The sequence below is a fragment of the Trachurus japonicus genome, chromosome 21 (assembly GCF_045865225.1).
Source record: "Trachurus japonicus isolate A0001 chromosome 21, Traja_1.0".
Taxonomy (NCBI): domain Eukaryota; kingdom Metazoa; phylum Chordata; class Actinopteri; order Carangiformes; family Carangidae; genus Trachurus; species Trachurus japonicus.
In genome coordinates this window covers 20,950,186-20,976,910 of record NC_140927.1, presented here as the reverse complement: position 1 = coordinate 20,976,910, position 26,725 = coordinate 20,950,186, and the positions used below count along the sequence as shown (strand labels likewise).

At 41.0% G+C, this 26,725-nt stretch overlaps 2 protein-coding genes across 2 annotated transcripts in view; one reads left to right on the top strand and one right to left on the bottom strand.

The window, feature by feature from the left end:
* The window catches only part of st6gal2a (ST6 beta-galactosamide alpha-2,6-sialyltranferase 2a), a 46,699-nt gene extending 41,257 nt beyond the window's left edge, over positions 1–5,442 (top strand). Inside the window, exon 7 of the mRNA XM_085764619.1 lies at positions 1,741–5,442. Within this exon, the coding sequence (XP_085620745.1) occupies positions 1,741–1,988 (248 nt within the window). The 3' untranslated portion in view covers positions 1,989–5,442. The remainder of the gene's footprint in view (positions 1–1,740) is intronic.
* On the bottom strand, positions 83–19,554 carry LOC146965187 (vertebrate ancient opsin-like). Its single transcript, XM_085764620.1, has 4 exons — positions 18,758–19,554; positions 11,423–11,748; positions 5,551–5,784; positions 83–378 (listed from the first exon to the last, which is right to left on the bottom strand). The coding sequence occupies exons 1-4, from the start codon at positions 19,122–19,124 to the stop codon at positions 106–108; spliced, it is 1,200 nt and encodes a 399-aa protein (XP_085620746.1). The 5' UTR covers positions 19,125–19,554; the 3' UTR covers positions 83–105.
* Between the last annotated feature and the right edge of the window lie 7,171 nt (positions 19,555–26,725).

Genomic DNA, 26,725 nt, shown 5'->3' with positions numbered 1-26,725 from the left:
ATGATTCTGTCCTGTACAAACACAAGCTCGCACAAATAGCACATCTACTGTCTAAATGCATCAAAGTGAGTCCACAACACTACAAGTGCAGTTGTCGGATGTGAGTTATTGGTGTTGGGTGATGACAGTGTTTGTGCTCTGGCTGGGTTCGGGACATTCAGGCTCCGGCAGCGACCTGGGCGGGGTGGCGTGCCGGGCGGCCGGCGTGCTGCTGCACTGGTTGAGGGCGTCGGTGGAGATCTGGGCGGTGCAGGCCACCGTGTTGCTGTAGACTCTGCGGTTGAGCTGGATCACCGTGGTTTTGGAGGGCACGGAGATGTTGCCGTTCTCCGCCGACCAGTGATTGCAGTGAAACAGAATCAGGAAACACCTGTAGAACTGAGAGAGAGAGAGGGGTGGGGGGGGAAATATAATGTCAACTCGATGCAACTCCAGGAGAACAAGAGGTTATGGGAAGGTTGAAGATGGACTGGGTTTGTGGCAGTGGTCTGCTCGCTGAGTTTGATTAAGCAGAAATCATGTCTAAGTGCACTTACATGTCCTCAGAGTCAACAGGTAGTGATGCTTGAGAAGAGAAAGTATTTCCCCCTAATGGCTTGTTGCACTGGTGGAGTAGAGGCAGTTTCTCCGAAACTCAGCGGTGACCTTTCATTTCTGTTTCATCAAACTTAATTTGTGTGACTCACGGCCAGGCGTTTTTCACTTTATATACCCTGCACATACATGGGTCACGACAAGTTTTATATAAGGGTATGTGTTTGGCACTTGTGCTGACTCATCCTTGAGTACAACAGTGTTTTTATGAGTCTGATGGCTGGTATACATGTGCAATTGTGGAAAATATGTAAGATAAAATTAATAAAGACAGGTTTAAAATGAATTTTCTTTTGTTGTGGTTGTGCTGCCGATGTGCTGACGGTGAACTTGTTGTGTACAGTACATGTTGGAGCTTAATCAGTAGTTAATTAGTGTTACAAGGTTGGTGTCAGACAGGAGAAAAGAAGGCACATGGACAAGTGTTGTACAACACATGTCAACGTAACAGACATACACATTCTGTAGGAAGCAATTTGCTCAGTGCGTGTGTGATCACACTGGAGAGCAACAATGGAGAGGGGGGAGGGCTGTGAGCTGAATAATAATCATCAGCGAGAACATGATAAACAGAGATCAGCAGGAAAACACAAAGCAAGGTGGATAGAAAAACAAGGAAGGTAACAAAATGTATGAGGGAGCCGACATCTCAGTGTGCTGGTAACGTATCGGTGTGTACAGAAGATACCATGCAGCGCCTGCTGAGGCGGGAAAACTCACTGACTTCATATATTATGTATTCAGTTCTGTCCTTTTTTTTTTGCTGAACATGCATTGCTCCTTCTGCACATTTGTACCTCACGCTTGTACATAACAATCGCATGTGTACCCAAGGACTAATGGGTATAACCGCCATCCTCCACTTTTGACTTTGTGCAGAGTGGATCCAGTGGAGATTTTTATAATGATAAATGCTTCTCCTAAAGGAGCAAGATTCTCAAAGTCCCCACAATAAAGCACATAAGTGTCTTTCCCAAAGCTATTCCTTCAACCATCTGCTGCAGTCAAGCTGCTTAATGGCCCCCAGATCAGATTTGCAGCTGTGTTGGACAGCTTCAACACTCCTCTCTGCTAGATTTAAGGTCAGTTGGGAAATTACTGAATACGAATACCTCAACCTGTCCCTCTTTTTTTCCCCCACTGCAGGTATCCTCCTGATGATGGCGCTGTGCGAGCAGGTGCACGTGTACGAGTACATTCCCTCCATGAGGCAGACGGACCTGTGCCACTACCACGAGCGTTACTACGACGCTGCCTGTACACTGGGTGCCTACCATCCCCTCCTGTATGAGAAGAGCCTGATCCAACGGATCAACACGGGCCCCGAGAGCGACCTGAGGAGGAAGGGCCGGGTCACTCTCCCAGGCTTCAGCACCGTCGACTGTGACATCTGAGAAATGAAAGCTGACCTACCTTGATGTACACAACACACACACACACTGGCCTTTTCTGGCTGACTAAGGGAGAGGTGCAATAAAACCATTGGAGACAAAGAGGCTGAAGCTTACAACTTTCAAATTAGACCCATGAAGAACATAAGCCATACCCCCCCTCCAGGGAGGGATCAGCGTGGAGGCTTCGGAAAGAATTTGTCTTCATCAAGATGGTTTACTAGACCAGAGACCTGCGGCAAGAGTCTCCGAAATGGATCTGTAAAAGATGTTTCTCTCTGCTTTAGCTGAGCCACGTTAGCTGTGGAGCTGACTAGGGTAGCAACAGATCAGTGTTTTTAGATAGACAAGTGAATTTTCAATAACTGGCTGTGTTTCAATGGTGTAAAAATCTGTGTGTTTTTTGTTTTTTTTTGCAATAGGAACGAGTGGTTCTCCACTTTAAGGAAAACGCCACTGTTTATAACGGCGGATTTTTGTGATTTAAGGTTTTTTTTTGTTTCTGGTCCAAAGGGTCGTGAATCAGCAAAGAAATCGTCTAAGCTGAATGTCACAAATGCCGCACATGTTCACAAACACACTTTTGCGTAGTTAAAGCTGCAACACGTGCAGAGGGACAAAGGCAGAATCAGTCATATAACTGTACATTTCATCGCTCTACTGCAGGTTTTTCCTGTTTGGCATTATTCTCATATCTTCTCATGAGATCAGAAGCCGTGTTGCGTGTTATTTGTACTCTAGTAACACTTTTCTTTTTTTAATTAAATGAAAATAAATGAGGCCAAAATGGATCAACAGAACAAACAGGTGCTCAGAACAGCCGTAACCCTGTGCCTAGTGGTCGACTGAACACTTCCCTCGGGTTGCCTTGCGGGCTGTTTGGATACATGCAGTACATACTGTGCCAGGACTGCAGTGCCGTGCAGTGCGGCTGCCACGAGAGGCGCGGAGCAGTTGGTTTCGCTGAAGTGATCTGTATCAGGGGGATTCTCAGCTCTGCCTCAGCAAACACCAGCCCCGGTTTTTTTCGATGGTCACTTTCACCCTTTTTTATTGAATGTAATTTCACCAGTGCGCAGAATGGCCAAGTAGTTCCTGGAGCTTACCGCTGCAGCGATGGGTGTCTGCGTCTGTTCACATCATTGCAGGGTTATTTCCTTGTCACGTAACAAGCATGAAGCTCATTTCCTACAACTATAAATGTCTCGTATTCTCTGAATCCTCTAATATTGGTCTGTACGCATCCACAGCTCAGAGTAAAGATGATTATAAAAGAGGAATTTGAACAGATTTGCTTTGTCTCCTCCTAGGAGGAGGACTTTTATGTTTACAGTGAGTCACTACCACATCAGCAGCGAGCTCTGGAGGTATTGTCTCAGTGTGGAAAGGGGGATGGTGTTTCTTTTTTTCATATAGTTTTTGCTGCAGACAATGCAGTTAGAAAAATCTTGCCTTTAACAGAGATTTTTACTACTAGCTGTGCTATTTTACAAAATGTGCTTGTGCCATTGGTCGTGGTTCGGTATAAGTTGTGAAAACGTGTCACAGAAATGTTACTTTGAATAGTCTTATGAATGTTGAAGAAGATGGCTCTGTAGTATAGTTGAAGTAGTAATACTAATAGTTGTTGTTGTATGTTGATGGTTCTGGGGTTGGTATCATGGCGAATCACAAAACTGTGCTGACACCACAACATTTTCAGACTCAACAAATCAGATTTTGGTGCCAGTTTTAAATGCAGTACTTCACAGTATGCATTGACAACAGATATAAAACCATCTATCATTGTTTTTTGTATTGTAACACTGATATACAGCATATTGTGATCAAGTAAATCTTTTAGACATTCAATTGAGAAACTATGTGTAGGTGAAAGAACCAGGTAGTAATGACTAATTCAGTGAATTACATGCATGTCTAAAGTACTTCATCACATTGATGAAAACCACTGCAAATCATAGGAAGCACTTCTCCTCACTGATGTGCAGCATCTCACACACTGGTTAATACAATTGAAGATATAGCAGCTGACGAATGGTGTCTAATAAATAAACATATGTATATACACAATAGACTTGATCGTTTCTAATATTAAGATTTTAGACACAGTTTGCTCACGGTGCAAAAAGAATAACGTTTTGATACGCAGCCCCAGTGTCATGTTAATTATAAGGCATGTCATTAGAAGCTGTTGTGGGACGGGGGGGGGGGACTCCGGTCCCTAAAGTCAGCAATTCAACATCTGTACCAGAGGTTTATGAAACTGACGCAAAGAACCATTTCTGACACTTAACATGGGGAGATTTCAGCGTTTGTTTAAAATCATGCAGGTTTTCAGCTCTTTCTGCTGTAGGTTTTCCGTTTCTCCGTTGAAATGAATAACTAAATGTTTTAGTACTTGTGATTGTAACACACTGAAGGTGCAGAAACCCTAAACAATATTGTACATGTATATCTCTAATGATTTTCAATCACTTTCCAATGCACAGAGCATGCAAGTCAAGATCAGGGCCGAGTCTTTAACTGTCTGTGCTGTACTGTGCTGCAAGTAGACACCATTGTCATTAATGTCGTGAGAGGCGATTGTACAATAAGACCTTCCTTTTCTTTTCTTTGTTTTTTTCCACTCGTGGTGTTTTACAGATTTATAATGCATGCTTGTGGCCAGAGAAATGGCATCCAGCTGTGGTGAAGATATCACTAATTCCCTGGATGCACTTGAGTGAGTGCAATTTCCTTCTGGCAACTTCATCTCCACATCTTAATATTGTGCCAAATTCCCTTTTTAATTATGTCTCAGCTGGGCAATTTAAACCTGAGATGAGCAGTAATAGCGTGACCTCTAAGGTGCTGCTACTTCTCTCTGGGATCCTTAAGATGAAGTATAATTGAATTTCTGATCTTTTTCACTGTAACAGTGTTAATGCCAATATTAAATACAGGACATTGTAGTGGAAGTTGACGTTGACTTTAAGGGGCGTGGGTGAAGCAGTGAGATGAGAAACGAGCTCAGAGACGCTGTTTATTACTTTTTTGCCCTCTCAGCCACCTCCTCTCTGCTATTTACTCTTAACACCTAGCTTTCATATCTTGTTTTTTTTTCTTTCTTTTGCAAGTATTGTGGGAACTGCTGCGACACACACTGCCTCTAAAGAATTGTTCAACATTACATTTTTTTCTATATAGTATATACATATGAATACATTTCCCTCCTGTAGCTTCCTGCAGCATTCCCAAAAGGAGGAAGAGACAAAGAAGCACCTGTTAAATGAACATATGAAGAGTGAAGGTCGCGTTTCACTCCCAACAGCCTTAGGGTGTTTCTTGACCTTGATTTGTCAGTGAATTCTCTTCTTATTTACACTTGAATTAATATTTAAATGGACCATTTGTATGATTTCAGCTGTTGTAATTTGTCTTTTTTTACTGTGTAAATAAAGCTGTTGTTCCTGTCAAATTGTATCTGGGTTTTCAAAATGGTCACTTCGTGTTTGAGCAACACACACACACACACACACACACACACATATGCATGCATACAGAAAAACACCTGTTGCTGTCTCACCTGTTTGTTCATAAGTATATAGATGAGAGGGTTGATGACAGTGCTGCTCTTGGCCAGCAGCGAGGGCACCACGCTGGCCACAGGACTGATGATGTTAGGCGGGCCGAACGTTGCCATCATGGCCACAACGCCATACGGCATCCAGCACAGCAGGTAGCAGGCAGCTGTGGTCAGAACCATGAACAGGATGTGATACTCTCTCCTCCGGGCTGCCGTCTTTCGGATCTTGCCCACCTGTGGGTGAAAGTAGGAGAGTGGGATCAGGCTCACATGTTTTGATGGGGGTTTTTTTTTCCAGTATTGGTTCATTTCCATCTTTAATTACCATAATTCTAGGCATCTTGCAATTCCTGAAAAAACATTAAAGATGTCACATTTACGAAGACTTTATTATTTGTGAGTGCTAATTTTGTGCACTTAAGGACGCTCTGAATGCACCAGCTGAGCACGCATGATGATATCGTCTGTGGGAAGCATCAATTACAGCAACAATTTCCATTAGTTCACGGCTCTTTCACGCACAAACAACAAAAATAAGTAGAAAAAAATCCAATGACTGGCTCTGTCTGTCTAGACAGTAGAAAACCAATTTAAAAAACCTGTTATATTTTCATAAAGTCCCCATTAATGCCTATGCACTGTTACCAATTGTTTACCCTCCTCTTTAATTGCACATAGACATGAAAATGTCAGGAGCACAACTGGTCTTCCTCAGTCTGGGAGGAAGATTAGTGAGAGGACTGAGCAGATTAGGAGCTGTAACGAAATTCAACAGAATGTACTTACACACAGACGGTCTCTTGATATATCTTGATAGATATATTTAAAGCTGCATCATAATACTAATCCAATTAAAGCTCTCTCACCATCACTCTTAGGATGTCTTCAAATACAGACTGCTCTCCTTTAACCTCAGCCCTTCATCACCCATCTGTTATGTGAGCTCATTTCATTTTTTCGACAAACCAGATCTCGGCTCCACTCACGGACGTCATAACTTCAATAACATGAGATAGTTACTCATCCAGTAAATATCCATTAAACTCATATTAAAGAACCAAGGTGTCATTATTGTTGACTTTTACACTGATTTGTAGTCAGATGGAAGGTGAAGGGGTTTCTTACTACATCACCTTCCCTCTGAGATGAAGCATTGTGTCAGTTCCTCCACGTAAAAAAAACACCAGCATTATTCACATCAGTAATAATTTGCCCAGTTCAAAAGCCAAATCATTTCTCTTGTTGGCTTCCACATCGTTCGGCTAACTGCACATTAGTGTTTCTATTTCTGGCTCCATCTGTGCTCTCCCACTCAGCTCAAGGACTTTACATTGGGATGATGTCACACACTTAAAACTACATGTTGTTGTCCCTTTGTGTTTAAAAGAAAGACAGGTAACTGTACGTTATACAAATGTTGAGCTGTGTGCTTATTTGATAGAAACAGGAATTTCATTTGGTCGTCTTCCAGTGGCGTGTTCCCTTTTGTGCGTGCATCGCTGTTGTAGTTGTCTGCCACAAGCCGTATTTTTAAAATACACTTGAAGATCTTCTTTTGGATAAATATTTTAACATAAAGGATTTTTTTTTTTTCATTTTAGATTTTAAGAGAAACAAGCCGAAGAAAATTAGCAGTGTCTTGGCTGGCAGTCCAAGTCCCTTCCTGACATCCTGAAACATTGATTTTTTTAATGTGAAACTGCTTTATTTGGGTTTTTTTGGGTTGTTGTTTTTTTTACTTCACAAATAACTGTCACTGGGGGAATTCAAACTGCATCAAAACTATCCAGCTCTCACAATACATCCAGAGTCAGTTCAGGCAGAGCACTCATTGCCATCAGGTGCTTAGATAATAGATGCCCTATAGCATCACCCTGTCATGGTCATGCAGGTGTGCGCAACAGGTTGTGTAATCACACTGGGGATGTGATCCGCAGCAGCCAACGTTTGCCACACATCAGAGTGAAGCGCAAACGTTGGCTGCTGCAGCTCACATCACCAGTCCCTGCTGATGTGTACAAGCTTGCGTACTGTTGGCTCTGCAAAGTTAATATTGGCAGAGAGTGAATTAGTTTTTCCAACTTGTTTGGATTCTTTGACAGCTCCCATAAAAAATTTGAGGCTCTTCAGCTCAATCAAATTTTTGGAGTTATTTGTGTCTGTCTGAACAGGACAGAATACAATACCATATAGGCTGATGTGTGACACAATATTTTTCAAATGTTTACAAAAAAATTACACATCTCTCGATCTAGTCTCTGCAAGCATGCAACAAATCAATATTAGAAAAAAGAAGAACTTGAATAAAAACACTTAAACTCAGCCACTCTAAATGTTCAAATTACCTAAGGAGTGAGGATTTTGCCAACCAGTGCTCTTAAAAATATTTCAAAATGGCCAATACAGACAGGAGAAATGATCTCAACAAATACCCTGTCAGTGTATACATAATATGACATGTTTGTATTAGGTGTAGACTAAGAAAACTAATAGTTTCACAAAGTGCCACACATTCAGAATCAGAACCACCTCAGGAGACCACTTAGGCCTAATTAATTGATTTAATAAAGGCTAGTAACAGTCAAAGTTTGTTAAGTAGGATAAATAGCCCATAAAACAAAATCAAGACAAAAATAATTTGATAATAAGAAAGAAAGAAAATTTCAAAACAGTTTTTAATTTTATCTAGCTTTTTTCATCCCATTAAGTTTGGGGCATACAGCCAAGCCTTTGAATCAGACTCTCTGATTGGCTGTGACTGCGTCTACTCTGACCAATAGGAATGCTATCGAACTCACGTGACACTATTCCAGGAAAGCACACGGATTAGAGTCGATGATGAAAACACACAAGGCAGAAAAGCTCCAGATGAACGATAAGACTGCTCAAAATCTCTTCTGTTTTTTTATAACGAAACCGGCAGGTGTCCTCGTTCACGTGAGCAATCGATAGCGACGATTCCGTAGTTTTTAGAGAAAACAACGACACGTCTCTAGCTTAAATATTCGCAGAGTTATGACTCTTTGAATGCAACATGACATTATAAGCTCCCACTAGAGACATTAATAAATATAACTCAGATGGACCGAGGCCAAAGTCTCACTGTAATATACATGATCTCTCTAATATAGGAATGCACCATATGTGATTTGCAGTGTATTAAACATGGTGTTAGTGCACACACTCAATCACTTTGGCTGTCAGGCTGTTGAGATATTTTTGGTATCTTACCTACAGTAAAGACTGGTTTCCCTCTTTGTTGTCTTTGTTTTATGATCAGGTCTGTTCACTGTAACGGACAAATCTTTAAATCTGGCTGCTGCTTGACACAATCAGAAAATGAAATAATTTTCCGAGCGAACTGGTTCGTTCACAGTCTACAAAACACACCCGCAGTGTGCGTGAGTCTACAGAAAGTTCCCACTCTTCTGCCTTTCAACTCTCTTTGCCTCATGCAATTTGGGGTTAATAATTTTCTGATGCAACAAGACGTGAAATTTATTAGCCTGGAGGGTTAGTATGTGATGTTTGTTACTGTCACCACTTCATTATGTGTGACCCACACTGGGCTGATTATAGGTGAAGGACACTTTGCTAAAGCTGCTTATTGATTTTGGGGGGTAAGAAAAAAAAGATTTATTTAGAAGAGACTTAGAAAAAAAAGATGTACTCCTCCTTCTTCGTCATTATCCTGCACAATCATATTCTAATAATCTCTATATGTACAGGATTTAAAGCCAAAACTGAGGTCCAGAGTGTTTTCAAAAACACTGGATTAGATGAGAAGAAACAAGTGGATATTTAAGTGGCTTACATTTTGTCTGAAGTGGAATGCTATGATAATCCCCTGCCGTGCTAACCCCCTTACTCTCGGGATTAAACTATCTAAATCACTGGGAGAGCAAAGGATTTAACTTACTTAGGAAGAGTGAGGTCACTCCCTAAAACTCAGCACAACTCCACGCCTCTGCCATCAACTTTTGAAATGAACTTAACATCGATATATGGTGAAAAGATGCCGGGAAGTCCAGCTACTGTCCTTACAGCTGGATCCACTTAGACTGTTTAGATAAAGTCTTGTTTCTGAGCTCAGCGCCGTGACGGCCCCGGGCTGATCTGTGAGGAACTAACGCAATTTAGTGCTTTGGTTCCATGAATGTACAAGATGTGTTGAGCCTCATCTCCCACCGGTGCATGGCACGCTGAAAAGTTTGCATTATGAATCAGCTAAAATATAACAAAACTTATTATTTACAGCTGCCTCAATAATAAAAAAAAAGACACATTTTTTCCATTACCTGCCTCACGGAAGAAAACTTCAAATGATGATTCTCCTGTTCTTTCCTGACTCATTTTGATACATGATACATAAAAGAGATACAGACTCTGCAGCTCCTCAGTTATGAACATTCGTCTACTTGCTCATGTGCTCAGCTCAAAGAGCCGAGTGGAGAGACTTCTCAGTGATGGATGTCTGCTTGGTCGTCAATTGTCATCAAAACCTGACATTTACTTCTGACGTATTTAGCCCTATAAATACTTCCGTCAAACTTCATTACAGCTGTGCTGAATATTTCCCTGATGTCACGTCATCAAATCATGTCATCTCCCATTGTCTCTCACTTCCGTTTAGAAAAGATGGTCTGAGATGGATGAGTATAGCATCCCAGGATTTTAATGTGACTGACAGGGAGCCATTTTTCTTACTCATGTGGCACCACAATGTGTTGAAAGTGTCCGACTGAGATATTTCAATGGTGGAGAGGCCCATAGAGTTTTTTTTAACGAATATATTATACTGTAGCATTTCCGATAGCTGCATGCATCAGGCACATTGTCAGTTATGCAAGTCAATAACCGTATATTACTTTTCCCTCCACCGTGGTGTGTGTGAGACACATTTCTTCCCGGGAGGAAGTGGATTCTCCCTCCAGCAAGATGCAGGAATTTGAGCAGAAAGAAGCTATTTCTATAGTCCCAGCAGACGACGGGGAAGCTGTGCCTTCTTTTTACTGGCTATTTCATGGTCCCCAAGCGGACCAAAAACATTTCTGAAAATTCCTCGTCCTCTGCCCATACTTAACACGAGCACGGTCAGATGTGTGTAGCGAGCGAGGGGCCATGTGCGCCAAGTGCCCAGTGTGCAGTCTTGGGAACATGAAGACCTTGGCCGTGACCTTGCCATTACCTGAGGGTCTGCTCTGCTTGTATTCTGTGAGGCTGCTCAATACCATATGTTATGGTTTGCTCTTCTCAGGCAAAGATCTGCTCATGACGCTCTGGCTCTGTCGGTGGTGTGCAGGGTCATTGTCACAAAAGAGCAATTCAGTCACACAGCTTTGTTTAAGGTTGAAGTATATTGAATATAGCGATTTATAATTCTGCTTCTATGAACCCTTAGAAGAGCACTTTGGTTTTGTCTGCCGCTCTACTTGACACAGAAATTGAATCGTTGCAATGATTAATACAGGCGCTTTTTCATGGGGATTTATGCATTGATTTGAAAAGCTTCCACAAGCCTTTTGTAAATTATTTGACCTTAAAAAATACAAGTGGACTCAATAATTAAATGATATGAATTCAAACGTTCACCTGGAAAAGTGGATGTTAAGCTATCTTAGCCTTCTTTCAAGTCTACAGTGTAAAGGTACATTTCATTAGAGGGTAAATTCAATATGTGGTATGACTCAGCATTTAAGAGGAAAATGACATGAACACACAACACAGTCTCACTCCCAATGCGTCAACAGCCTGACGAATGGTCAGGGTCCTTGGGCGTCACATACCGACTCATTAGGTACCTGTTTTTCGAGATGGGTACATTGATCTATTGAACACAAGCACACATAATATACTGTTGCTGTTTCTCTACCTGCTTGACTGCCCAGAGCAGCCGGCCATAGCAGTAGATCATCACCAGGACAGGCAGACCCAGGCAGAAAGTGAAGAGGCAGATGATGTAGGCGTGAGACTGGGCTGTCCGAAGAGTCCAGGACACAGAGCAGCTTGTTCCTGCCCCCTCTATGTCATAGCTGCTCCAGCCCACTAGGGGGGGCACTGTCCAGAACAAGGAGTACAGCCACGAGCCCCCGACAGCCAGCAGCGGCTTGCGGTAGCTTGGCCCACGCTTATTGTATACAGTCAGAGTGCTGTAGCGGTCGTAGGAGAGGATCACCAGGGAGATGAGGGACACGATACCTGAGGGAGACAGAGAGATATTGGAGTGAGTGTATAAGTCATCTGACTCACTAGAAAAATGAAACATAATGTTAGCAATATAGAAAACCAAAAATAGCATAGAAATTAGAGGTTGACTGACATGGGTTTTCTCACACACATGCGGAAACACTAACAAAACGTTGGCGTCCTTGTACAATAGTGTTTGTTTTCTCTATCTAATGTTTTAATGTGGACAACAAAGTTACTCTCGGGTTAAACGTATCAATCAATGAGTGATTTAGCGTGGCAGCCACAGTCCCATTAATTTATGGGAAACGCTGCGACAATTAGTTGACTAATGGCCCTAATTCACGACTATTGATCGCCCAAGAAAATCTTTGGTCGGGGGCAGCCCTATTAGAAGTATTGCAATATGTTACTTCAAATGATGCCTCCAAATGAAAACTTCTGTTTTTCTTATAAGTTTAACTTCTTACTCTGTTACATAAGATCGATACTTGGCATCAGCATATCAATACAATATTGCCATGCAAAATATTGCAATGCTATGCTGTATCAATTTTTTCCCCTACCCGTAGAAATAACCATGACAAACTGAAAATGATCTTGAGCAGATCTTTTGGGTCAGGTTTAAAGTGAAAGATGTTCTTTGAAGAAAATACTTATTATACCAGAGTCTACAGCCACACTAGCAGTTCTTCAAGATTTAACTAAATGTTAACATATTTAACTAAATGCTAACATGTTTATCTAAATGCTAACACATTTTCTCATGGCAATGCTAAGATATATTGACATTAGGAAGGTTGCTGTTCACCATTGTTCACCATTTTCATGAAGCATGAATATGGTCAAAAATGACGACCAGATGATGGTACTGGATAAAAAGTCAGGTGATCATCAGGTGGATCCATCTGCTGGGAACCATTACAGTCTGCACAAAATGTCAGTGGCATTCATATTAGTTAGTGAGATTGTGCACAGACTACGGCATCTCTCTCGGGACACTGTATAAGCATGGGTAAACAGACGCATACAATGCAACAAACTCAATTTTGAAATGGGTCCAAACTGTGGAAATGAGTCATTTTAAATGTAAATTTAGTTTCTCTGCATTCTTTATCTGTGGCTGCTTGGGGAAAATAATCCCCTCTGTGACATGACTCTAGTTTCAACACACATTGTCATGGTGCAGCAGCCCCCACATGGCCTTAGTAACAACTCTTTTTATGTCTCTTCTGTTGTGTGTTTCTGCATTATAGACTAGAACAGTGTAAACTCAGCGTTTAGAGCAGAGGAGTAATGCTCCCTGAAACAGCCATGGCCAAATAAATCCAACCTCACCAACCTATTACTATCTCCCTCTACATCTTTTTCATTTTCTCCTCTTTCAGTGTCATGATGTTACCGATATTTGCCATGATAACTCAAAAACAAGGGCGGATTTGTGGCAAAACCTTTGTGCTGGACTAGTCATGCTATAATGTGTCGGTGACGTGGAGTTCAAAATACTCTGACGTCTGGCATTTAAGGAATGAGGAGGTAGAGCACAGAACAGGCTGTAGAAGAAGCGTGACAAAAGGCTTGAAAGCCTCTTTTTACTGTCGCTCAGAAAGTCTAATATACACTAGGATTAAAGTAAATTGTACCAGATTTATAAGGGGCTTTTTTAGTCTCAGCAACCATTAAAAGTACTTTGCTCAGTGATTCACATTCACCTATTCACACATGTTAATGCATCGCTGACATCACATCCCACTCACAGAGAATTTGTATTTCAGTGTGTTGCCTAAGGCCAGGTTCAGGCTACACGATTTTTTTGTCTTTCACAATGGTCACCATGTCAGATTAAACAATCACAGTGGCATAAATTCTTGCCATGTCTTGGTCGGGAGACTGGCAACACTACAAGTATAGACCCGCCCCCGACTAGTAATTGATCATGATTGATTGATATTGTAGCGCTGTGTGATAGCAGTCTTTTGCTCAGACATGAAAAATAAAAGGAAGAAAAAACGATCGTGGAGCTGTTTCGGGGTCTGGTGAAGAGGACAGTATGACTGGCTGTCCTTCAGAGAGATGAGGTATGTTACAGTAATGGATGTGTATACCTCAGTCAGAGCACTCTGTCAGCCTGTTGGTCAATATCAAGGTTCACGTCGTAGGAGATATCAGACTAGGCCAAGAAATTAAAAAAATTCTAACATGCTAGACTTTTCGTCTGGGGGTGGTACAGTGTCGTAGAGCGTCCTAGACATATAGTATAATCGCTGTTCTTCAGTTATGTTACATTACACGTCTGTTCATCATTTCCAACACTCATGATCGGGCCCAACGCTGGAAATGTGTTGGCCACGACAAAATCGTGTGAAATCGGCCTGAAATCGTGTAGTCTGATCCTGCCTTTATAGGACAACCTGCTCTACCGCCTCCAGAATCACAGTCATACCTTAAAGCAGATATCAGTGGCACGGCCGTTTCGGCTAATGCTGTGTTCAGGGCAGGCTTTTGAAACCGTAAGTTACAGCTTCAAGTCACAACTACGACTTGGTAGCGTTCCAGGTAACCCGTAGCTCGTGTTTTTACCGTCCTGTTGTCTGTGAAAGTTCCCTATAACGGCCACTCGTAACTTCCGACCCGTGAACTCGTACCAGATCGAACTGGTATGACTTCACAGGAAGGAAAAACACAAAGTACGAGTTTCCTTGAACGCACCATGAGTTAGCAGCCCCCGCCCTTGTCAGGCATCAATTGGTCCTCGTGCTACGTCACCACATTCACGCGCATCCCTTGGCTGCACACACAGCCCTTCATGCCGTTCTCTCCCCTCATTGGATAACACTTGTATCTCACAAGGAAAATTTTCTCCTCGGGTTACAGCAGAGCAGAGTGACGGAGAGACTCGTGTTTAGGCTGAAATACTTCATGTAAGTGATTGCTGACGGAAAATAGGACTATTTAGGACTTATATTAACAAAAACATTCCACTGATATCTGCTTTAAGTCTGCAATTAGTAGGAGTGAGCATTGCCTCAGCTGTGACTACTGATGGTGAATAAACCATCAAACAAGTTTTTAAATCTGAAAAAACAAAACAAGAGGGTCATCAGGGGTCGGCCCACATAGGACTGGCATAGCTAAGATATATTTAAATACGTACAAAAACTGTGAAAATCATCATGTTCCCTCTACCTTGTCACAGCCTCTCAGCAGTTTTCACACTTTTCAAAGTCAATCACTATTAGCTCTGAAGTCCCCACCACCACCACCACCTCCCTCAGTGTGGTCTCATTTGACAGCAGGACAGATGCCTGTCCTCAAGTTAGAATGATTGACGAAGGCAGTAACCCTTAGCAATGGCCTCACAGACTGAAATAGTTGGTTTTTCACTTGGGTACGCTCACCCTATCTTCACCCAGGCCTCCTGGAGTGAAATCTGAACAGATCATTGCACATGCTGGGACATATTTTTGTGTCCTTTCTCAACTAAGCTTTCATCATCCAGTTTCCATAACCATGGGATTAGAGCCATATGATCCCACGACCAACAACAGGGAGTGCACCTGTGTTGCCAAAACCATATCTTATTCCGTTGTGCCATTAATCTTTATCGTTCTCCCCAAAACTCATTGGTTATCCACCAAGTTACACTGACTTTTTTATTCTTTAATTCTTCTACTGCATATAATGTGTAATAAACCTGCATTGTAGCGCTTCTGTCTCCCCCTTCTGGCTCTGAGAGTCATTACACAAACACACAGGGAACAGAAAAGGTTCCAAGAGAATAATTCATTATTTATGTAGGGTAAATGTAATGGCTATATAACCTCCTCCAACTGTTTTACAGCGTTACACACAGCACAATGCTTTTTTCTTGGTGCAATCTAGAAAATAATGTATAATGGAAATGATGAGGTTTTAATGTATTGGATGGAAAGAGGTCAGACAAATCACATGGAGAAAAATGTTAAGCTGAAAAAAAAAGACTGACTCCATCCACTATGTTTCCCTCTGAGGATTACCTGACTGGAGAAACAGACACCTTTAGTCTCATTAAAAATAAAGCTTATAGGATTTTATATTCTACAATGGCATTACATTTTTAATACCTTGCTGTGTTTCAAGCCTGCGATACAAAAGCCTCATGCACCAGCTGGAAATAAGATAGAGCGCCAATACTGTTGCACAATAGTGACGATTATCATTGAGCAGTTGTAATCATGGAATTAGTTTGTCTGACTGTAATTTATATGGATTTAATCTGGATAATCATATTTTAACCTTTTGAATAATATGAAGATTGAATTGGACACATGGCTCAGTCAAAAGCTTCTGCTGTCTTTCATGGTTTAATATCTTTAAAATCTGAGGGATTATCGCACATGAACACCAAATTAATGAGGGTTAATAATGACACACTTTAAATAACATGTTATGTGACATTGTGGATTAATCACTGTGTTGCTGCAATCAGTTTGTGAAACCATCTGTTTATAATGAAAACCAGTGAGCCGACTTCCACTGATCAATTCTTCACTTTACTCTCAGATACCTTTCCTCTAATGGATGACAAAGGAGGACTTGGTTGTAGGAACATGATTGATAGAGTCAAGGTGAGGTCTCCTCCTCACCACATCGTCTATTTGTTATTCTTTCTGACTTTAACCTAGAGGTTTTAGCAGAAGTACAGGAGACACTTAACCCCCGACAAGTTCATATTTATAATACGCTGAAGAAGAATGACCACATAAGGTCAGGTCTGAGTCAAGACTTGAAATACCTGTTGTCAACATCCTAATTAATGAAATAACCTTGGTGGTTAAACATCTGAAAAGATGCAGGAAGTATAAATGTATTGATGTATAGAAAATTGAGTGAATAAACATGAGTCATACAGTGTCAAGACGGTGGTCTGGCGGTAGCTTTGGTTTTTCAAACAGACAGATTAAGTAACTTTCAGAGAAGATGAGATGACACTGAGGTTGAAAATTGCACATCTGGATAAGACCCACAGGGACTTTCTATGTTTTCACTGCTCTCTGCAAAAATAAATATCATCCTTCACAAGCCTTTTTTTCTTCTTCTTCTTCTTTTTTTAAATTTGATCCTTGTTTGAAACTAGCCTCAGGCAGCTGGTGATCAATCATGTTGTTACACATGATGTGTGAGTTCGTGCTCCGGCAAGGACGTACAGAAGCATCCCGCTCTGCTATCTCATCAGAAGGAGAAACAGCAGGGTGGGGATGGTGGCAGGGATATTTACAAAAGCAATGAATAATCCATGTCAGGTATTATTATGGTTGTTTGCAGTTTAACCTGAGCACTTTGCTATTTTCATACACATTAAGTGGAGGCACGCATCATTGCACTGTTGTTTTATTGTTCTTTTAACAAGGCCGCCACTGTGGAGGACAAGATGTACTAAACACAAGGTGAGCATGTAAACACATACTGTAATAGATTACTGTGAGTGTCTACACACACACACACACACACACACACACTGCTGGTGAAGTATCTGCAGGAGAACAGCAAACAGCAACATGAAATAAGCATTGTGTATACGCCTCTGATGTCTGGTAACGGACAGACTCAGTGGACGTCAGTGTGCACTATCTCCTGCATTCATTACCAGGCCATGCCGACAAATACTGAGCACTACTGTATGGAAGCCCTTAGGGGAATGAACTCAAAGTCACAATGAATACCCGCTGACTTCAAAAACACAGCATGAAGTAGTTCACTTCACTGGGGAGTGGGGACACATCCTCCTGAAAACTTTCCTGTTTTCAGCAGGGCATGAGAAAACACAAAGCAGAAGAAAACTCAGCAGATCACACCCTGTATACATTGTTGGGAGGAAGACATTACTGTGACATGATGTGGGGGAAGGTAAAATGGCACCAAAGTGTAGTTGTGTAGCATCATGCACCAAATGATCTAGTAACGTTGCCACAATCATAAGAAAAATATGGCTGAAAAATCACATTCATCAATCCCATAAACACAACAAAACCCCAAATGAGACCTATCTGCAGCGTTTGGTGTGATATCCTTCAGTGAGGAGTCACACTGAGTGTTCAGTAGCAGCTGCAGATGAAGCAACACAATCAACATTACCATTGTCTGAGACAAGTGGAGCCTGGACTGATCGGTTTTCACTTTATTCTATTGAGAATACAAATACAGTAATACCATGTGAGTGAACAGGTGTTGCCTGTAACTACTAGACCGTAGTCCCTTAACCTTCAAAGTCTGATATGACAGGCCTGGTATCTATAGCTGCAATGTCCAGGATTGGTCTTGAGCTCATGACGAGAGAGGTGGGCTGCCCATCACATCCACAGAGCAAACAGCAACAACACACACAAATGTTGCACCAGGTGCCATGTTCGCAGCAACTGACAATGACTACTGCACCTTGTGGTGGCAACTTCCGGTGCCTTCCAGACACACACACACACACACACACACACACACACACACACACACACACACACACACACACACACACACACACACACACACACACACACTTGAGTAAATACCCAAACACAAGCAAAGCATTCTGATACACATAAACTGACTTTCCCACATTTGCACATAGACACCAAGCCTACGCATCTATGAATGCATGTATAGCCTACTGTGATATGTACATGCATGTCAGCATGTATGTGCAAGTGCTTCGTAGCCTGTATGTACATGTAGCCTTATTATCATACAGTATATCATTAAAATGTGTAAAATATATACATATTGATATCTATTATCTATTATCTAATCACTTTTACTTAACTGTTTATGCAAACTACTGTATATAATTCAAAACACAACAGTCAGACATCCTGTTGTGTCTATTATGTCCATAAAAAGTGTTTCATCCACTTGATATAGAGCTGTCATTATGTATAATATAACATAATACAACATTTACTTTCTGATATGTGTTTTTGCTCAGGCGTCTGCAAAGTGTCTGAAAACGTTTTTGGGAAAGAAAAAAAAAAAAGATAGAAGAAAAACGTACCAAAGCAGGAGTTGATGAAGCCGTACCAGCTGCAGCCGCTGCTCCCCAGCAGCCACTTCCCACGGATACTCGAGGCGAAACTGAGAGTGGTGCCGAACAAGCACACCAGCATGTCACTGACGCTGATGTTCAGCAGCAGCATGTTAACCGGCGTCCGCAGCTTCTTGAATTTGCAGAACAGAAGCAGGACGACGAAGTTGTTCAAGAAGCCAAAAGTCATGATGAAGCCCAGCACCACGGACAGCACTACGAAGCCCGCCGGGGAGAGGTCCCCTCTGCCCGCCGGCGTGTCCACCGGCTCCCGGTCATCGCTCAGGTTGAAGCTGTAATTCAGTCCAGCCTGACCAGAAAACATGCTGCGGTCCATTCATCGGAGCTTGCCTTCACTCTTCGTAGTTAAGGTCGGTCACATCGCTCCCCTCTGAAGTTTATGAACAGCAGCTTCTTTCTTAAGTCTCTCTCCATGCTGGTTTTTCTTTTTTGTTTTTTTGTTTTGTCCCGTCTGGGGCATAAGACCTGAGCGACTCACGTTGTGTTCAAAACGCACATTCCTCCGTTGAAGCCGAGAGCTCGTATCTGCCTCCCTACGAAACCGACACTGGCACAAAGGCGAAAAAGCACATTGTAACCAACGAGTGGCACCTGTTACCTTAACGCACCGTGCGTCTCCTCTTCTCTCGCACCAAATTCAAGTGAGCGCACCAGCTTCTCTTGTTATTCATCCCAGACTTAAAGTAGGCTCTTCTAACTGTTTATTCTATGATTAATAAGTCTCTCATCTCTAACTCACTGCCTCTGGATTGACTGTAATACTGTAACTGTAATGCGCTCATACTGGAGACTCCCACTGGATGGACAGTGTTGCGTAAAGTGCGCTCCGCTCCTGTATCCAGCGTCTTTTAAAGGCGACTCTTACGTCACGAGGCATAGAGATGACAGGGGTCATGGAGGATGTGTGTAGCCTATGCGTGTGGTTCCTTTTAATCTTCATTTGCTTTAATTGTACTGTACTAACTTTACTTCCCTTTGTTTTATTTTATTTTATTTTATTTTATGTCCATTGCAGTTATTTCATATAGGCTTTGACATCAAATATCTGGCCTTCACAATCATATATAACGTATAGCCTATTGAAATGATTGTGCAAAATTATTGGACATCACACCTCCATCTGTCATAACCCAAGAAATGCCAAACCGACATTATGGGGGCTTTAGTTTTTATGTACAAAAGGCTCAGGGCTCTCCTCACAGCACAAGAGCAGAACAGTCTTCTCAGTATTTCAGATTTGACAGCTACAGGTGACGGAGGGATGATTACCAGCTAAAGCCGGTGTGAGTCATACATCCACGGTTGTGATGCAATGGAGTTGCTGTGCTCACTTTACAAGCGGTCTACCAGGAAAGTGTTCTTGTCAGATGATGTATTGTGTTGCTGCTAAAGTGGAACAGGTAGAGCTCAGCTTTTTCTTTCTTTGTTTTTTTTTTTAGCAGAAGAATTGGCTCAACAATATCTGTGACTTCTGGGTGAAATGAAAAATCCAACAAACAAACTTCACATAGAGTGACTGGCCAGGAGTTGAGAGACTGAGCAGGGTTTGGATTTCTCTCTCTCAAGCTTTTCTGGTGTGCGCAACTGAATGCAACACCACAAGGAGAGACTGAAATCGTGAGCTATTGTAGAAATCTTTTGGCTTTGGCTTCACTCAGATACTGTATGTAATATTTGCAAATGGGCTCAGCCGTCATACAGAGATCAATGGTTGCCACATAACAAGAGCCCTAAATTAAGAACAAATCAGTCTCTTATACTAAAGCAAACAAAGATCTGAGAGTATATCCTCCACCAACTGACAGCTATAAAGTAGCTGTAAGATCTCAGGAATATAAACCAAATGACAAGGGGAGGAGTGCAGATAAAGAACTACTACTTTAGTGCAGGGAAGGACAGTTCAGCTCTAAGTGGAACAGACACTTCAGTCTGAACTACAAAGGGATTAAAATGGGGTTACATGAGAGCGCTCACATGATTGTACAAATTTTTCCCATTAGAATAAGAAGAGAGGGAACAAAAACATTCACACTAAAAATTCTCCATGTTTCGTCATGTTTTTGTGTCTCTCTGTGTCTGCAGGCACCATGATATTTGGAGCATTATTCTCTGGTCTCAGACTTTAATTCTAATGTTGGCTGCAGAGGTTGCAGGCAGATGTCCAAACTGCATGACAGATTTTTATCTTCTGCTTTACACTTGCTTTTAACATTTTGTTTAAGGGGAGTTTTAGACATACTGCTCTCTGATTAAAGGATATGTACAAATGTCAGTTGGACAAGGTCCAACCCAGAGACAACAGAGTTCATCATCCAGCTGTCAACCCCTTGTGAGCTGTGGCAAAAAAAAAAACCCAAGATACATTTGTATGCAGGGTGAGAAACAACTGGTTGTCTACATAATATCTTATGTCTTAAAATCTGCACAAGAAATCGCGTTGAGAAATGTTAGGGCTGTTGATAACTTCACTTACAGTGCAGCTGCCTAGATAACTTCAACAATAACTACTGTATTTAATCTTTAAATAAAATAATCCAAAGCAACAATATGAGGCTATTTAAAGCAAGAAACCACCAAAGTAGCTTAAACTGTGACATCCTTTAACAGCCCGCATCCTTTGACAGTATTTTAAAGGGTTTTTAAGGCACAATTTAAATATGTTGTGATGAGAACTGCAAGCTAAGCACATCCTAATAGTGCAGCCACGAAACACAGCCTGCTGCAATCGCTGAGCCCGAGGCATCAAGATAAATCATCACAGTGACGTCAGCTGTTTCTCCAGCTTCCATGGAACTGAAGCCACGTTCTTATGCTTAAAATCTTTCAGAGTAGCAATAATCTCTAACTGTTTTTTCATGACCTTGGATGCTTTTACTCTCAGGCAGTGTTATTGTTCAAATAATTCTTTTTATTTTGTTTTATTTCATGTAACAAAAGCAGACACATTCTTGTACATTAATCTCTCAAAGCACAAACACAGCTGTAGGTGGATCGCCCTGTTATTTCTGAACTTTTGCAAATGTTGTGGAATATCATATTTCTGTTTATATCATGAGATTTACATGGCATGTTATGGTTTACACTGTATAAGAGCAGATAAAGCTGCCTCTCAGTGTCTCTTGGTCACAGTTGTTGTCTTTCAGGCTGCTATCACATGCTCTGACATCACACCAAAGGGGAAATGTCAATAAAAGCTGTAAAAAGGGCAAAGGTGTCCAAAAATCTTAGAATAGCTCTAAGGTCAAAGACACATGTGGCAACCAAAGAGTGCTTTGTCCTACACTTCATCGTGCTCGCTTCAGCTTCTATTAAGCAGATTTTCTTTTTGCAAATCAGATAAACTGCAACAGCGATAATTTTCAGCAGTAATTTAACTGAATAAATACTAAGCTCATCTGAAGGTTGTTGATCTTGTGACTGCGGTCAGTGCATCTGAACTTTTCAGTGTTCTGTGCATGTACTGTGTAATAGTATCAAATCATGGTCATATTTTTGACCTGACATCAAAAAGCACAAGTAAACCGATGACATTGGCTAATTTCTATTGATGTGTCCATAAGCCATGACAAACAGTGATCCTGTGTGCAAAACACCAGAGTCCAGCAGTTAAATTGAAGTCAAACATCATTAATTTTATCATTTCATTCCCACCTGTGCTTTTCCCACCGCCAACATGTCAGCTGTAACCTATAGGCCCAGTGATAAAATCATACAACACAGCCACAGCCCATGTTCCCTTTTGATTTGATTTGATTTGATTTGATTTTTGCCAGGTATTCTTAGTGTAGTTGGTTTGACTTTCCTCTCTTTTTTTCCTTCTTGTGACTACACCTAAGGTTATGTGATGATGATCAGTCATATCTTGGACATCCTAAAGGAGAAAACTTCCGCTGGTGAAAACAGGATGTCTGGCAAAATGCTAATCCACGTTTCAAGCAAAACAGCAGGAGACTCTGTAAATCTAGAGCAGTGAATACACTCAGGATTTTCAAGGACCTAACACCAGTAAGAATGATAGGCTTGCTGCATGTAAAATGAAACTGTTATCAAACTATGAGTTACATAAGTAAAAGAAAAACTGTCACAGAAGTCATTGCATTCCTAACTCACTTTTTTTCAATAGACAGGAATCTATTCCATTAAAGCAGAAGTAAGCAGAATGTTTGTGTTAATATAAGTCTTAAATAGTTATATCTTCCGACAGCAATCACTTATAGAGTGTTTGGTCTGAAACACGGGTCTGTCAGTCACTCTGCTCTGCTGTAAGCCGAGGAGAAAACTTTCCTTGTATCCTACAACCTTTATCCAATGAGGAGAGAGAACGGCATAAAGGGGCGGTCCTCTCTGTGTGTGCAGCCAAGGGATGCGCGTGAATGTGGTGACGTAGGGACGAGGGCGGGGACTGCTAACTCCATCGGCTGACAGAAAGTTAGCCAAAACGACAAATTATTCAAATCTGTTTAATGAAAATACATGATGATGGGTGATGCCAAGTTCATGTATTAGCTGGTATATCCTAGCTGTTATAAAGCTGTTAAAAGTCTGCTAAGTGGTGAAAGCTGTGTAAGTCTTTCAATATGAATTTTTCCAATATCATAATGTTGTAATACAATAACCTGGACTAAAAAAAAGAAAAAAGTTAATTTAACTGTATTTTCATTCGCAAGAACCATCCTCTGGTGTTCAGTCCCCTGTGTTTTTACTTCCAGTGATGTAGCGGGAGTCGGGGCCACAAGTGACCAGGCAGAGGCTCTGTGTCGGCGTTTTTCACGTCAATCTCCACAGTTAACAGCTGTCAGACGGTCCCTCACCAAACCGCCCTGACAGATGGGTTATTCTAGAAACTGTCTCTAAGGAATTTTAGCAGCCCATGACATAACCACATTAAAATATGCCATGAAAAGCCTCCTAATGCCGCCTCACATTTAATGTCTTGGTAATAAAGAATATTAAAACTCTCTCCCTCTTCTTCTGACATTTAATTTGGTTGATGATACAGGTTTAATTTGTTATTCTAGTCAGCTCCAGAGATTATACACACCGCTGTCATGTAATATCAAATTAACTAATTAAGAAATAAGGTTTCAGATAGTAACGCTGTGATTATAGCCTCTGATGCTTGCATTCAGTTTTGTTTTTGTCACACAGTGGATTGCTTTTTTTCGAGCACATTTCATGGTCTTGAGAAAAAACAGTCAACTGGAAAAATTTGTTTCATCACAGGGTTGTTTACTGAGATAATTGTGCTTTATACAGCACAATTGATCAATGACCTGTGCCGTTCAAGATCCGATTAACTGGATTATTCCCAGCTGACTGCTCATGTCAGTACCTTCTTTCCAAGCTTGAAGTACAAAGACAGTCAGGAAATGAATTTCGTTGCACTGTCGTTCTTGTCAAACCATATTTATCCAGTTTTTCCTTTTAATGAATGCAGCCTCCATGCATGGATCCCCAACTTCCTGCATGATATTAATATTCTGTTTACTTTCCTCAGCCAAAAGGCAGGTGGGATTATAGTATGTGATCTGACGTCACTCAGTTGAACCACCAACCTGTCTTTCTTCTTATTGGTTATGCAGATTATTTGCTTGCTTTAGACTCTGCACTACGGTGATGCAATCACCAATCTGCCTGTTAATCAAAGATACTGAGAAGTTACGTGCTGTGAAATGTGAAAACATCCATATATCTCTGAACTGTTTGTCACTGAGTATAAGATTTAAAAGTGTGGTGGTCTGGTTTCTGTCTCCATGGGGGTGGAATTTATTTTTTAGTGCATGGTTGCAAGGTTATTTGTGGCACAACTTCAGCCACTTAACACCAAGGTTAATGGAGAAAGGAAAAAAATCTGAACGTCAAAATTGTAGCAACACGTTTAGTCAACAGCAGAACTTTATTAGACCAACGTGTCTCAGCTGCTTAGATACATTTTGATGGAGTTTTAACCCTTTGAGTGATCACAAGGATGAAATATTTGATTGACGTATGGATCTGAGGCTGCACAATGTCACTAAATCCGAAGATTTGCATAGCCTATGTGTGTGTGTGCCAATTTTAATGGTAATTCATCCAAAGGTTAACTGAGTGAGGATGATAGAGGAGTCAGGGGATCTCCAGAGTCACAAGAGATCATACCAAATTTAAGGTTTGTCTGTCTAATAATTGTTGAAATATTTCCCAGAGAAAACTGTGACCTGGTAGCAGTGGGCAGATTTCAACTTCACGGATCAGTAAAGTTATTAGGATCGGGGGAAAGCATGAATATACTTAAAAATGTCTGCCTCAGGCAGCTGCCATGAGTTATTAGGAGATATGAAGAAGACCACTGATGTCAGTACCAAGTTTCATGGCAATGCTTTAAATAGCAGTTGAGATATTCCAGTGTAGATTAAAGTCTGAACCAAATGGCAAACAACACACATAAAACTGACTGATTCTTTTGTCTTTTCTTTTTTACCATTTATTGTTTAACAGCATTTTTTGTGTGGGTTAGTGTTAAGGTCTTCCTGATAAAATCAAGTGACTGCAATTTTGACCATAAGAGAAACCTCTCTGACACCCTCAGTGAACTGTCAACATGCTGAGTGAACTGTCAACATGTCGGCCAATGTGTTAATGCACAAGTCAATGTCACTTGTGTCTGTGCATGGATGTCCTCTTATCAGCACACCCAAAAACATCCTGAGACTCTGATAATTTAATTAAATTGGCTATAAAACTGTGTAAATCAAGCCTAAAGACTAGAGACTGTTGAGCTCAGATTTAAGGATAAGGATAATTTAATTATAATAGCTCTCTAATAGTTTATTCTGGGGTAAAACATTTGAAAAGTGGGAAGAGTTGATAATTGATAGTTTAAAAGAAATCTTGTTTCTCTCTTGAAAAGATACACATTAAATTTTAGGTTTCAACCCATTAGCTCCTCATTAGGTTGAATTGTATTGGCCTTTGAGAAAAAGGAAATGACTGCTTCAGAGGATAATTTAAGATTAAATTCAACCGCTGCCTTGACAGTGGTTTATAGAAGATCAGTCGGTCAGTGAGGGAAATCACCCCATATATCTATTGCCCATATGAGCTATCCTGCGCAAAAGTAAATAAATAATCAGTTTCGTCCTTGTTTATCTTCCAGTCAGAGGGAAGGGTAGGCTAAGTGCATTTTTGATGTTTGCCTGTTTGAATTTGTACACAAGGGAACTTCAATTTCAAAAGGGGGTAGCCTATGTGTGGAAATTAATAATCTCAAAGGTCAAACACAGATCTGAAGGCAGCAGCAGACTGTTTATCCAGAGTTATATTATCTATTTGACCGAAACGTTGTCCTAATTGTTGTGTGAATTTTTGCGTCATGCTCAAAAATGGTTTTATGGGTCATACTGACCTGTAGTTTTGACCTTAGGCTACCACCTAAATGTAATAAATGTTCTTTTGGTCCAAATGAATGTTTGCACCAAATTCAATTTCAATTTCAATTTTAATTTATTTAATTTAAAGGGTGTTTTTTCCCACAGGTATTACTGAGATATCTTATTCACAAGACAGACAACTCAAAAGCCTATGCCTACAGCTTTGGCTTTTGCTGGCATAAAACAATCCAAGTCTAATTAAAGAATTTTAATCTCCCAAAGTAAATTTCTTCAAATGAACCCACTCCATCACTGACTTTTGGCAAGACAATTGCATAGCCCATTTTTACAGTTTGTCTCAAAGGGCCTTATGGCATCATATCATCCTCTGCCCTCACACCGACTGGGGAAAAACTCCCAGGAAACCCTTTTTCTGGTTATAGGCACTAAAGGTTATGAATGAGGAAATGTTGAGATGAGAGGATCAGTCAGACATCATCAAGACGTGGAGAGTTAGAAACTTTGGATTTGTTGCAGGTTCTTCATAGTGAGTGATCCGGATTTGTAT

Excerpts from the sequence above, each read along its gene's own strand:
- LOC146965187 (XM_085764620.1), bottom strand. The coding sequence starts at position 19,124 with ATGGACCGCAGCATGTTTTCTGGTCAGGCTGGACTGAATTACAGCTTC. Across the intron at positions 5,785-11,422 it reads TGCTCTGGGCAGTCAAGCAG|GTGGGCAAGATCCGAAAGAC; the intron begins GTAGAGAAACAG and ends TTTCACCCACAG. Across the intron at positions 379-5,550 it reads ATATACTTATGAACAAACAG|TTCTACAGGTGTTTCCTGAT; the intron begins GTGAGACAGCAA and ends TCTCTCTCTCAG.